The 13395-nt window shown below is 43.5% G+C and overlaps 1 protein-coding gene across 3 annotated transcripts in view; it reads left to right on the top strand.

Annotated features, from left to right (window-relative positions):
• The window catches only part of LOC147464064 (uncharacterized), a 98857-nt gene that overhangs the window by 40727 nt on the left and 44735 nt on the right, over positions 1-13395 (top strand). For all 3 annotated transcript variants that reach the window (XM_086492615.1, XM_086492624.1, XM_086492608.1), the window contains one exon: positions 4003-4171. In XM_086492615.1, coding sequence (XP_086348741.1) covers positions 4003-4171 — 169 coding nt within the window. The remainder of the gene's footprint in view (positions 1-4002; positions 4172-13395) is intronic.

Here is a 13395-nt window from a genome sequence, read left to right as displayed (position 1 = left end):
ACCGTCCGCGGCCAGTGGCCATCGACTACTGACTATCAGCCATACGGCCTAGTATCGTTGGGAATATTCTAGGAATATTCCTTGAAAATTTGCCTTAGGGGCAGTGTTCCCAAATCCTTACCTTGGACCCCAAGGTTGGGTTCTGCTCTTGAATTAGCTCCGTATCATCCACAATCACAAATAAAGACCTCACGAGCATGCATGCTAGAATCCACCAAATATATGTGCACTATTGGCTTTTCCTCATACGGGGGCCTTACAAAACTTTGCAACATACATTGTGGTGGGCAAAACTTATAGGTGGGCATTGCAGGTATACTAACACATTCTCAAATACACTTATCTCGCTACCGTTTAACTTGAAGAAGGAAAACAAATTTATAAGTAGAGATAAGTTAACAAATAGATATGAATTTCTGAATTCTTTTTCTATTGAGTTTGACATCTTCTTCTCGTTGTTTGACGTTCTGTATTCAGCTTTTTGTATTTGCACTTAGCATTTTGCACCATTTCCTTTTGGCATGAGGACCATTGCCACGTATGATTTGGCCGCTCCATGATCATGGAGAAGTCTTGTCCGTATGTCACAGGCTCAATTTCTTCTTGTTCATTTTAAAAGGGATGTGAAGATGGAGTGGGATCGATTTTGGCAAAGAAAGAATAAGTCTTTGGAAGAATACATCAAGAGATTTTGGGGAGCTTCTCCTAGAAGTCTAGCATTTTAAGAGGATATAGCAACTCGGAGAAGCTAAGGAAATTTCAAGGAGCTTGGCACTTCAAACTTCATACTGCTCCAAATCACTTTAGGTGTTCTAACATTAGGGAAGTTATTGATCATGCGGAAACATGGGAGCTGCAACATAATGGTGGTAATAGCTTTCCATAGGAAGATAAGAAAAGCAAGTGCATATAAAAGAAGGGCAGTGCTTCAAATGTGGACAAAGTAGACACATAGCAAAGCAATGCACTAACAAAGGGCATAACAAACCTTCTCTACCACTGGTAAAGAAGAATCCCATCCAAGACGTGGTGGGAGATACGAACCATACTCTAGAGATGTACAAACTTTCAAAAGTTTGGAGCCAATTTAAAGGAAAGGATCACTCTTCTTGATCGATCCAACAAACAATGAAAATTATACTCATGGAAACTAGCTAAAGAGCTTGATTGCAACATGAGGACATGGAGATACCCTTGGAGCTTCATCAAGCTGTTCTCCTTGCTGATGGTGATTAATTGAAGAGTGTAGTACCCTACATAACTTAAGTTTTAACTTCAAGTACTCTGACAATGACACTTTTTGCATTGCTAACCTTGATGGATGAGATGCGATTCTTGGCGTTCCGTCAGATAGATTCGGCATGCTACTCTCAAAAAAAGATGGTGGAATTCAAACACAAAGGCAAGGAGTATCAAATTTAGTGGAGATACAATTCCCATGGTAAGTCACATGCAAGTTTCTCATACCATAAAGAATGTGTTCAATGCTGCTTAAAATATGTGAATGATAACAAGGTTACATTGATGCATCAACTAATAAGCATGTGAAAAATTAGGAAGCAAGTGGAAGACCTGCTTAGTTGTGGATTAATGAAGCCAAGCAGCTCACCCTTTTGTTCTCTAGTTCTTCTTGTTCAAAAGAAGGATGACACACTCATAAGTTTCCCATTCCTAGAATTTATCTTGCATCATCTTGGAGGCGTTGATCTGAAGAGCGGATATCACCAAATCAGGGTAATTCAATAAGATACACGCAAGGCTACTTTTCGTACTTTGTCACAACTCACTAGAAAAAGAATTGAGAAATTCATATCCTTTGTGCTAATTTATTTCTACTTATAAATTTGTTTTGCCCTTAACTTAAAGCGTATCCAGATAAGTGTATTTGAGTAGGTCATTGATGGGTAGTCATAGATTATGGTGGAACCACGTAGTGGGTTAGAACATAGATAATGCACACTCCGACCTAGCTATTTGAAAAGGGGCCCTGTGCAATGTAAGGAAACGGACGGAACACATCCTAAACATTCTGAAATGGCGTTCCAGATGGGCCCGTGAACCGAACACAGGGAGGGGATCTCCCGACTACACGGACCGCCTACAGACTCGCGTCGGACGAACCACCCGACCATAGCCACCATCTGGCAGCTCCCCCGTGCTGGGGCAGCGTCCGAGGACGTAGGCGTGCACCTATAAGACCGAGCGTCCCATACCACCCGGCCTCACCTCCTTGAGGTGACCTCTCGCACTCCTAGCCTCGCGGGCTAACCACTAGCACTCTGCTAGTGGGGGTCGATAACTGCAAATGAGGCCTTGGCCTCCCTTTTATAATAATGGCCGGCCACAGTGGCCGGGTTCACACTACGTCCGCCCGGACACTTGATGCCCATCCCGACGGCGTCTAGGCTAGATCCCCTCTCCTATGAGCGGAACATAACATACTGCCCCCCTTAAGAACCATTGATGTCCTCATCAATGAAGTGGGGATACTGAGCTTTTAAAGCTCTAACTGGTTCCCAAGTAGCAAACCTTTCAGATTGATCCTTCCATTTAATTAAGTACTCGTGATAAGCCTTTTGGCGCGAATGACGGGTACGATGATCTAAAACTGCCTCTGGTTCTCGAGGAATATACTCAGTTTGCATATCTTGCCATACATTTTCCTCGATAGGCACAACAACGTCGGCTTCGCCCAATTTTACTTTAAGGCGGCTGACATGAAACACTGGATGTACACTAACATCCGGATTTCCTCCCAGACCAATATAATATTTCCTTTCGGATGCTCTCGTCACCCATCAGGAATACCCACTTCCCGGTCTCTCCCACCGAAACTAACGGTACAACTTGGTGATGCTTAATGTCACCCATTATATGGCACATCAAAGTTGTCTGTTCCTGATGGCTTTTATCAATTCTAGTAGATCTACAATTCCTAACTTTTATAGTTCAAGTGTAGACATTTAAATATCCTAATTTCAGTAAATACAAATTACTCAAAGTATAAGAAAATAGTCCATTTAGCAACATCCCTCTGGCTTCTAAACAATTGTCCTCAACTATAGTGCTTGTGCTTATCCTTCGAGAATTTTGGGATAAGATGCTAATTTTTGCTCGGTCATCCACTGAGCGTCTAAAGTAGAACACTTTACCAAATACTTCTGTGTAATCTTTCCGGACTTTATTGGCCGCTCCTGACGATGAATGATCTACTTTGGTCGGAGTATTTCTTCCATTTCCTCAACCTTAGGAGATTCCTCATCAATAGGCTGACCTGGCATGACAAAGTTGGAGGCCAACAGCCCGAGGTCAACATGGTCAGGACGCTATGTTACCACCGTAATCGTAACCTAGGCACTTCCTACTGGTATCTGACCTTTAACATACTTCACCTACCCCTACACTGCGGTTCTCTATTTGCTTCATTGACGATCATCACATTATTTACAAGAAAAGCCTCCTTTGCATGACTCCATCCACGTCTCTTCAAGTATTACTTTGCGTTACTTTCAACTGCTACACGTAACACACCCCTACGCTATCTAGCTTTCCCCGCACTTCTTACTTGATTGAAATCATAGAGCTTGGAGAATGGTTTAAAGCGGCCGATATGCTGGGAAGGTTTTGAATGCCGAGGGCCTGTCTAGAATGACTGATAAGAGTTAGTAGAGGCTCTACCCAAGCCTAAACGGCGGAGAGTGAGCGCAGGCTGGAACAATTTCATAATTTAAAGCTTTGAGGTGTATGCAATCTGGGTCACATTTCTATAAAGGGTTTTTAGTTGTTCTTGTGCCATGCGTGCGAATCCACCTTGTATTCAATGTCTGTAGGGAAAGCGATTACTGACATTGGGGCCACTTGAGCTGTTTTTTTTCAGTAGTGTCACAATTTAAAAGCCTTTTGTGATTGCCCCATTGTTGAGTGTATTTGTAGCCCGTTTCAATCTAGCTGAGATTTCATGATTGCATTGAAATGTGGCTAATTCAATTTGTGCCTTTTCAGGTTCTTTCTCAAGTGGGAAGGAAGATCTGGTGTTGCGTGTCGGAGGTAATATGGCACCTTGCTTCTTGGAAGTGCTTGATCACCATTATTTTCCTAGTCAACACAAGCGCAAACTTAGAAGCCTTTGTATGAACTCGAACCGTTGCTCCAACCAAGACATAGCAACAAGGTCCGTTTATCTGCTTTTGGTTTGTTAAGGTAATAACAGGCTATGTATGATTATAGATTGTTTGTACTTGTGGATTTGTAACCTTGGATGCAAATGGTATATCTGCTTGCCTCACTTGAGTCGCGACTTTATTTTTCTTTTTTGCAGATAACTAACCTCAGAGATGAAATATCCGTAAAGTTTTGCTTGAGACTTTCAGTCACTTAAAAGTATTTACGAGAATTTAGTCTATATAGTTATGCAACTTATGAGAGGTTTTAATGGGTGCTGAATATCTGATTCTTGGGCCTTGTAAATCTTTGAGGCTTTCTTTCGAAGAGCTTGAATACCAGCTAATTACCCTACATTTGTGTGCTTGGCTGATACTTTACATTAGAATCAAGACGTTCTAAGATCTTTTACAGAAAAAAACAACAAATTGAGCATCGAATATTTGGTTTCTAACAAAACACATTCTTCTATTTTGTGCTAATTCAAATTAAGAAATCAGTAGAGAGCTCAAACACAAGGGTTTTCTACACACAATTGATCAAACAAAAGAAGGCTTCAAAGTTGCAATAGAACCAAGCCAAGATGCACACAAAATGCAATAAAAAAGATTAAAAATAGTTTAATTATGAGCAAAGAGAAGCGTAAATCACAATGCAAATACACAACCGTTAAATCCCTCTTTCTAATCAATCAGTATGGGTTGTGGCAATGTATTAACACATATCCCATTACTAGTGGGCTTCAATGAGAGAGATTAATGATGTGATTAGCGTCATGCTTATTGTCATGTGCACATATAACCCTATGTGCATGTGGACAAGCTATAACTCCTATTTCTAGGGTTTAGGACAGCCTAGGAAGTGTTCTGGCACCCTTGTGAGCCTATACGCAAGACGTGCATGTTCAATCACTTTAGATTAGTTGTGTGTGTGTGTGTGTGCGTGAGAGAGAGAGAGAGAGAGAGAGAGAGAGAGAGAGAGAGAGAGAGAGAGAGAGAGATGAAATGTTATATTAATGTCTTCAAAAGGTCAAAATGACCTATGAGGCCAAACTGATACATTTTCGGTGGATCTGATACAAAGTCTGTGTGAATCAGTACACGTATGTACAAAATAACGACAAAGAAAATGATAAACGTGGGTAAGTATCTAGGGAGGTGTCAAAGATCAAAGGCTCACATGGGTCGATTCCGTATGGTATCAATATCCTCCACGGAGAGGGTCTGCAGAGGATGCTTACCGTGTCTCGCCAAGATAAGTCTGATCGGTTGCTGTAGTCTCTTTCATCTAGAAGAGTGGCCTCTCATCCTGGGTCTCCTGGATCTTCCAATTTCGGCTGCTCGATCACTCAGTATACCTTTACTAAGATATGATCTGTATCTCCGCTATGTGGCTGCTCTTTTCTGTGCTTTGGTATGAAAAAATCTGTGATTTGACTTTGGGTATCTTTCTCTCTTTCGAGGTATCTGCTCAATGTCTCTGTATCTCCATCAAATATAGACCGAGACATCTCTGGTCGTAGAATCGCATGACTCTAGATAGAGGCCCAAACCCCTCTTTGAAGAGGCAACGGAAGCGGCCACATATCTCATAGAAGGCTGTACACTGGCATATGTAATGAAGCTGTGTCTCTGGCTCTCTTTGACATAGATGATAGAGTCTGTCCTCCGTTGGGATGCCTCTAAATCTGCCTCTCTCAATCTCTAGCTGATGAGACGATGTGCGGATTTGTCCAATAGCACACGGTAATCCATGTGACAAGTGGGAATCCATGTAAGCAGGTCTAGTTAGAAATCCATCCTCTGTAGAAAGCCATCTTCGTATCTAGCTCCTATGTCTGCCTAATCCATGTCCTGTGAGTGTCGAGCTGGAATATATCCATCCGTGTAACTTTGCTAATCTCTCTATGTCAAGGAGAGGGAGGGGGCATCCAAGGAATACCGAAAAGGAGGAAGCCTATCCATAGAGAAACCATGTAACTCAAACCATGATGCCATCTGTGCATACCAACATGATGTGTCTCCCTGAGCTTTTGAGAGAACTCCAGAGCAAGCTGAGCGTAACGCTCCTGTGGTAGTTCCCATAGGTTATCTAAGAAAGATACTGATCTCGTGAGCGCCTTCTAGTGGGGGTACGGCCACCTGTGCTCTAATAATCTCATGTGGAACTGTGGCCTTAGCTGTGATCATCCTGGATTTCATGGAGGTACTCCATGTCTCACCATCCATCAGTGTGCAGGCGCACATGCTGACGGCTCTGATGGTCCATTGAAGGTCCCCATATCTCTACTCCATAAAGCATGGTTTAGGCAACCAAAGTATCAAAATAGCCATAGCTTGGTGCGAGGTTCCTCAAACCGAACCTGTGAACACATCCTCTCAAGTCCTCCCAAAACTGCATATGCCCTAGTCAATCTAGTCTCTGCTGCTCGCCTCATAGAGAAAGTCGGGCCACTAAAGACCGCCCAAGATAAGTGTACATGTCTGTATACTCTACCCTCTCCTGTCCATATGTAAATATGGGTGCTGATCGTCTGACCCACTGTGCTGTAGTATTAATTATCATAATCTTGGTCTTCCCAAGGTTAACAGACATATCAGTATCTTGCGCAAAAGTGTGTGAAGCATCAAGATGACGCTCCATACCCTCTAGTGAGTGTGACATGAGCACAATCTCAGCTACATATAACAATAAGGGTATTCATGTCCCTGATAGCTGCTCACGCCTGCCACCCTCCCTCTCAGTATAGTCTGAAACCTCATCTACATACATACCAAAAAGTGTGGGAGATAATGGGCAACCCTGTTTCACCCCAATGGTGGAGTGAATGATGCCTTGAGGTGTACGTACCTGTCTTGTAACTCTCGTATATAATGCCATGATGCCCCAAATGAGCTCTATAGGCACTCCCAATCTCTGCAATCTCTGCATAAGTCTACCTCTCGGCACTGTATCAAAACCTTGCGGAAATCCACAAAGCTGTACTAGATCCTCCTGCCATGGAATATGCCCCCCTCAATAATAGCTCGAAGGGTGAGAATGTGATCAAGAGTAGAGAAACCTCTCCTAAAACCAGCCTGGCGCCGACGCACTTATGCCCTCCCTCTCAGCCCATCTGCTAAGCTCATGCTCAATGATGGATTCATATAATCTGGCTAGTGTACGATAATTCCCCGGCATCATAGGGTCTCCGGATTTGAAGATGGGTACAATAGTCAACATGCTCCAAGTATCAGGGAAGCCCTCACACATAGCTCTAATCCATGCAAGAAACTCAGCCAGCATACCTCTCTCATGTATAAAATGCCCAGCTTCTAAGCCATCATGATCACACGCTCTCCCAGTCTTCATCTTGTCAATAGCTTTTTTACCCTCTCCTTAGTAAAGAAAGTACAAGTCTGGGCATGCCCGTGGTGGGTGCGGCAATGAACTCTGGTCAAGGACTGTATAAAGGGAGGTAGCATACTCACTTTATGTATCTGTAGATGTAATGGCCGGTGCCAGGGAGTGCTCATGAAACAATCTCCAAGCCTCACCTGAATCTTGACTCAAGAAAAGCTGGTATAAATCTCTCTCCAACGGGGCTAAATAGGCTCTCTTCTTTCATCACACAAGGCGCCGAAAGGCGATGCGTGACTGTTTGTGAGTAATAGCACCTATGAGCACCTCCCTTTGTAGAGTAGCTCGTCTCCTTGCACTCCTCATTTTCAACTTTTCTGGGGCATCCTCCCAGTACGAGATCTCTGTGAAGGGTGGCTATGTGGAAATGCCTGTACAGCTGCCAAATGTAGTGTCTCTGTGAGAATCTGTGTGAGCTCATGAAGAGGATGCTCTGGCTCCTCGCCACAAAGGTGTGCATAGATCTCATCAATGTCTATAGAGTGTGTCGCCCTCGTAAATGTATACTGAGAAGCTCTGGGTATCTGCGTCGACGCATCTATACTGTAGGAAAAGGCTAGTGTAAGGCTCGGAACCACATGGTCCATTGCAACCCCAACCGGTCTAGGGCCTACCACAAAGTCCTCAATGCATGGGATGCAGCTGGGTGTAGCCATGACATAGTCTACTGTACTCGCTCCATGCCGATGGGGAAAGCAAGTAAAGCCACTGAATTGAGGGAAACTATGTATACCATTCAATATAGCCAAGCCATGCGCGCTACCCATCTCAATAAGACATTAGTGATAGGAATTGTCGGATACTTTATTATTTCAAATTAACAAATTGTGGAATCACAGATGGATTGAAGTGCTGGTGTGCAAAAAATCACATCTTGGCAAAAAGGGGCTAGGCACGGCTCAGAAGCAGTGTGTCTGAACCAAAGAATATCTTACAAGTTTGAAGTTTTTGCCAATTACTTATGTTCATTTATGAATTGAGCGCACGGATCTCCGCAAATTACGCTGGCTGATTTTTGTTGGCAGCTTTTGGGATATTAGCTTTTGAGATATAAGCTTTTTAGTTTAATGCTTTTGGGGCTCTGCTTTTAAGCATCCCTTGTACCATTAAATAAGTGGCCTAGGCCTCACTTCTCAGGGCATCTGGACGCAGAGTTTGAGAGTGAGCACCTACCCACTCTCTTGTACTTTGAACACAGATTAATACAAAAAGAAATACTGAAAGGGGCGCCAGTCTTTGGGGCCAATATCTCTAGGCACAGAACTACGCCGGGCCTTGTCGACCTAATTGTGAATTGTGAAGTTAATCTTTGCTGTGTCGCGGTAGAATCTTGACTTGGGGGTGTCCAAGTTTGTTACAATGGTATCAAAGCGCGGCCGATTTCTCTTCTACTGAGAAATCCGATCCTTTTCTCGCGACACTTATGGATTCAACAGAGATTAGTCGACTTCTTCTGCATCTGGGAATGCAAGAGGAGATCGAGAATGCAAGAGGAGATCGAGTATGGCCCACCTCGGTCAACTCAGTCTGAGATTGAAGAGATGGAATGTCGACAATTGGTTGACGAAGCAACAAAGATGATGATTAAAATTGCGAAGGATCCAAAATTTGCAAAATTTTTGACTCAGCAATCCCTCGCAGAAGTGCACACCCAGCGGCAGAAGGCCACAGAGCCACCAATCAAACCGGCACTCAAGAAACCTGAAACAGACTTCGACACTCCAAGTCAAGAACCAATCGCAACAGCACCAAATAACCACTTCAAAACAATTCATAGATCACAATAGATTTGCATTGGCCCGGCGGAGTTCCGTGCCTAGAGATATTGGCCCCAAAGACTGGCGCCCCTTTCGGTATTTCTTTATATATTAAATCAATGTCAAAGTACAAGAGCGGTTAGGGTTTCACTCTCAGACTCTGCATCCAGATGCACTGAGAAGTGAGCCCTAATCCGCGTATTTAAATGTTACAAGGGATGCCCAAAAGTAGAGCCCCAAAAGCTTGAAAACAAAAGCAATTTCTCTCTCTCTCTCTCTCTCTCTCTCTCTCTCTCTCTCTCTCTCTCTCTCTCTCTCTCTCTGAGAGACTAAATAAAGCAGATTCTCTCTCAAAATCACTTGTGTAGCCAAAAATCAGCCAGGATGCGTCGCTACTACGTTTTTTTAAGCCTCCGCAAAATCCGGGATTCCGTACCTGGTGCCACGTGGCATTGGCGCCAACATTTTAGGGTTTCCAGCCACTTAGGGTTTCAGCCAGCAGTTAGCGCTAGGGTTTCCAGAAATTAGGGTTTCTGAAAATTAGGGTTTTTGGCAAAAATAAGGGTTTGCAGGATTTTTAGGGTTTTTGGCATAAATTAGGGTTTTTGCTACCGGTAGTCCCGTCATCACTTTGTGACAACCCCCCTCTTGAAAGCATTGTAATCGACCGCGATTACGCCTGCAAAACCGACAAAAGCCATAAACTGTCTTAGCAGACACTGGCTGTTAGTGGAACACACATCTAGCACATGTACCAAATCGACTGTCACATCACACGACATCACAGGACATCACTAGACATCACAGGACATCACATGAGATTCAACATTCATTCGGATCTTAGACCATGATTTATCGGCAATGTAGCTAGCAATCACATCTAGGTTCAATTGGGACCTCATCGATGTCCGATTGACTAACCCCTATTGCAACCATGTCTATTCAAGATCAATCAGACCAAAATGCTGCAGTCATTTCGTCTATCAGTTCGTGCACTTAAGAGAAGTCAAGAACAAATCAGTTTCATTTTCCGGAATTCCATTTCATAAAGTCATCAAGCAGAATACTGTCAGCTCTCAGTATCCCTGAAGCTCAAAGAGACATCAGTGACTCTAGTATTCAAAAATCGAGGCATCTGTTGACAAAGGAGCGGAGTAACTCCTCTCTTGTGCAAACCCACTGCACCAGATCTGCGGCCAAGCTGAATTCTGGGTTCCATTTGGAATAGACTATGCTAAACCAAAAGCTTCAGGGTAAAGATTCACATTCCGAGGAATATTTGCTAGGTCTTCCTCCTCCATTCGTTTCGCATTCAATGCGAAGTAGGTCTTGAATTTAACCAAGAACTGTCAGTTCGCTTTACCTTCTTTCTTTCTCTACCTGTGCCAATTTCTGTTCTGGAACGAGTATCTGCTCGTTTTCGTCCAATTCGGGTTGCACCTCTGGCTTCCCATCATCGGGCACATCGCCTTTAAAAGGCTTTAAGAGACTCACATTAAAAAAGACATTGTGAATCCTCCCAAGTATTCTGGCAGCTTCAGTCCAAAGGAGATATCATTTATCTTTTCGGAAAACTTGGAAAGGTCCACACTATGTCATGCTAAGCTTACAAAGAAGCCGCTCCTTTCCCTTTTGTTTTCTTTCTCGGTCGTGCCTTCCCATAATGTAAGAGCACCTAATTCTTCTCCTTCAATTTCAAATCGCAACAATGGCGATCTGTTGCCTTTTTCTATCTTTCTTGAAATTTCTGCAAAGCCTTTCGGATCAAGTCCCTCGTGAACTGGTCGGCTTCAAAGAAAAATCTTATCTTTCGCGCTAAGGAAGGGTAGAACCTTCGTAGAAAATTCAAAAATCTCAAATGGCATCTTCCCCATCAAAGAGTCAAACGTATCTCACTGAATTAGCAATCTTTGATTGCCCGCGTCAATCTGTGGGTGGAACGAGAACTGCAAGCGTGCTTATGTTCTCCCAAATATCTGCCCAAAACAAACTCGTGAACCTGGGGTTCCTGTAGGAGACAATTGTCTCAGGCATGCTATGTAATATGAAGACCTGGGCAATAAACAAATCGTTCCCACACTGTGTTCTCGGGAGATGAAATCCATTGCAATACTTTCCCAGGGCCGGTGGGTATAGGTAAAAGGTTGTAACAATCCCTGTGCTTTATGCCTGTCAAACTTGACCTTTTGGCATACCAAGCAACTGCGCACAAACTCGTTCACATCCTTCTTGAGTCTCGGCCAAAAGACGTATCTCTCTACCCCTTTCAAGGTGGTAGCAATGCCGCGGTGACCCGTAAAAGGCGGACAGTGGCATTCTGTTAGAACCTTTTCCCTCAACGGTTGTGTAACGCACAACATGGTTTTCTTCATCAAGTAGCCATCCCGAATGGAATAATCCGCTACTATCTCCCCTTTCTGTATTCAACTGAATACATCTGCAAAATCTGTTCTGTGGCGTACTGACCGACCATATCCTCCAAGTTCCTATGATGTATCGTGGAAAAAGCCAGAACCAACGGCTTTCGGGACAAAGTATTTGCCACCAATTTCTTCTGTCCCTGCATATGGACAATCCGGAAGTAGACTGTGACAATATGTTTTCCCACCGCATCTACTTTTCCAATAGTTGCTTCCATGACAAGAAGTAGCATAAACTCCCATCATCTGTGAAAAACTGTAAAATCGGCTTCGAGTAGGTAATGTTGCTGCTGAATAAGAGCATGGACAACCGCCTAAAGCTCTTTCTCACATATCTGTACTGTCAATTCCAACCTTGAAAACAATCGGCTCTCATAGGCATGACATTGGCCTTGTTGCATTAAGACCGCATCCAGACTACGACCACAAGTATCACAATATACTTCAAACGACTTCTGCAAGTCCGGCAAAGTCAAAACTGGTTCCGTAGTCAATTTCTCTTTCAAAGTCTGAAAGGCAGTCACCTCTATGGGTCCACACGAGAAAGGGACTCCTTTCTGTGTTAAGATATGCAAAGGGGAAGCAACCTCTGCAAACTTAGTACGAACACAGTCCCAAGAAGCTTCTAACTTCATGGACATTCTTCAAATCAGGCCAATCACGGATAGTCTCTATCTTGGCCAGATCCATGTGCACTCCTGTTGCTGAGACAATGTGTCCCAAAAAGTGTATCTCTGGTAGGAAGAAATTCACTTTTCTTTGCATTAATCACTAACTTGTGATTTCGTAATGCCTGAAAGACCTGAAGCAGATGATCTCTGTGTTCTGCCTCATTCTTGGGGAAAACAATGATATCGTCAAAGAAAGTGCCAACAAATAGCTTGTACTCTCGAAAAAATCCTGTCCATCATCTAGCGCGATTCGGATTAGATGATATCCACTCTTCAAATCAATCCTGCTAAAACACGAGGATCTCTGTAATCTGTCGAGTATATCATCGATCCTAGGAATCGGAAATCTATTCTTGATGGTGATTTTGTTGAGAGCTCTATAATCGATGCACATTCTCGATCCGTCTTTCTTCAAAACCAACAACATTGGAGAGCAATACGGTGAAGTACTAGGCTGGACAAGACCCTTTTCCAAGAGGTCTTTCACTTGGTTCATAATCTTTTCAGTCTGTACTCGGCTCACACGGTAAGGTGGCCGGTTCGGTGACGTGCTTCCAGGTATCAGGTCAATGGTTTGATCTTCAGGCCCTCTAAAAAGCAATCGGCATGAGTGTGGAGAAAAATCTTGGCATTCTTGTAATCAGGTCAAAACATATTCAACCTTTATCCATCGTTCAATTCTCTCCCAAAAGAATGAGTAAAGAAACTGAAGTTCATCTAAGTACAATCTCTGAGCCCTTCATTTATCAAAGTCGCTTTCTCGGCCCGGTAGTCAACCATGGCGTAGTTCTTGTGGTACCAAGGGATCCTGAGTAGAACGTCACTCGCGTGCCCTGAACACCCCTATCATTGCAAACGAAGTTTGCCAATGCTCGGTGTAATGGCAACATCCCATCCGGGTGCCTGTTGAACTACCTCCGCCTGTGGCGTCAGTCTGTTGGGCGTAATTCCAAATCGAGCCGCCAATTCCAAGTGAAAAGAAGTTAG

This window comes from Adiantum capillus-veneris, chromosome 2 (genome assembly GCF_014529385.1).
Source record: "Adiantum capillus-veneris isolate H3 chromosome 2, ASM1452938v2, whole genome shotgun sequence".
Taxonomy (NCBI): Eukaryota; Viridiplantae; Streptophyta; class Polypodiopsida; order Polypodiales; family Pteridaceae; genus Adiantum; species Adiantum capillus-veneris.
The sequence above is the reverse complement of the archived record's forward strand: the minus strand, read 5'-3'. Positions and strand labels throughout refer to the sequence as shown.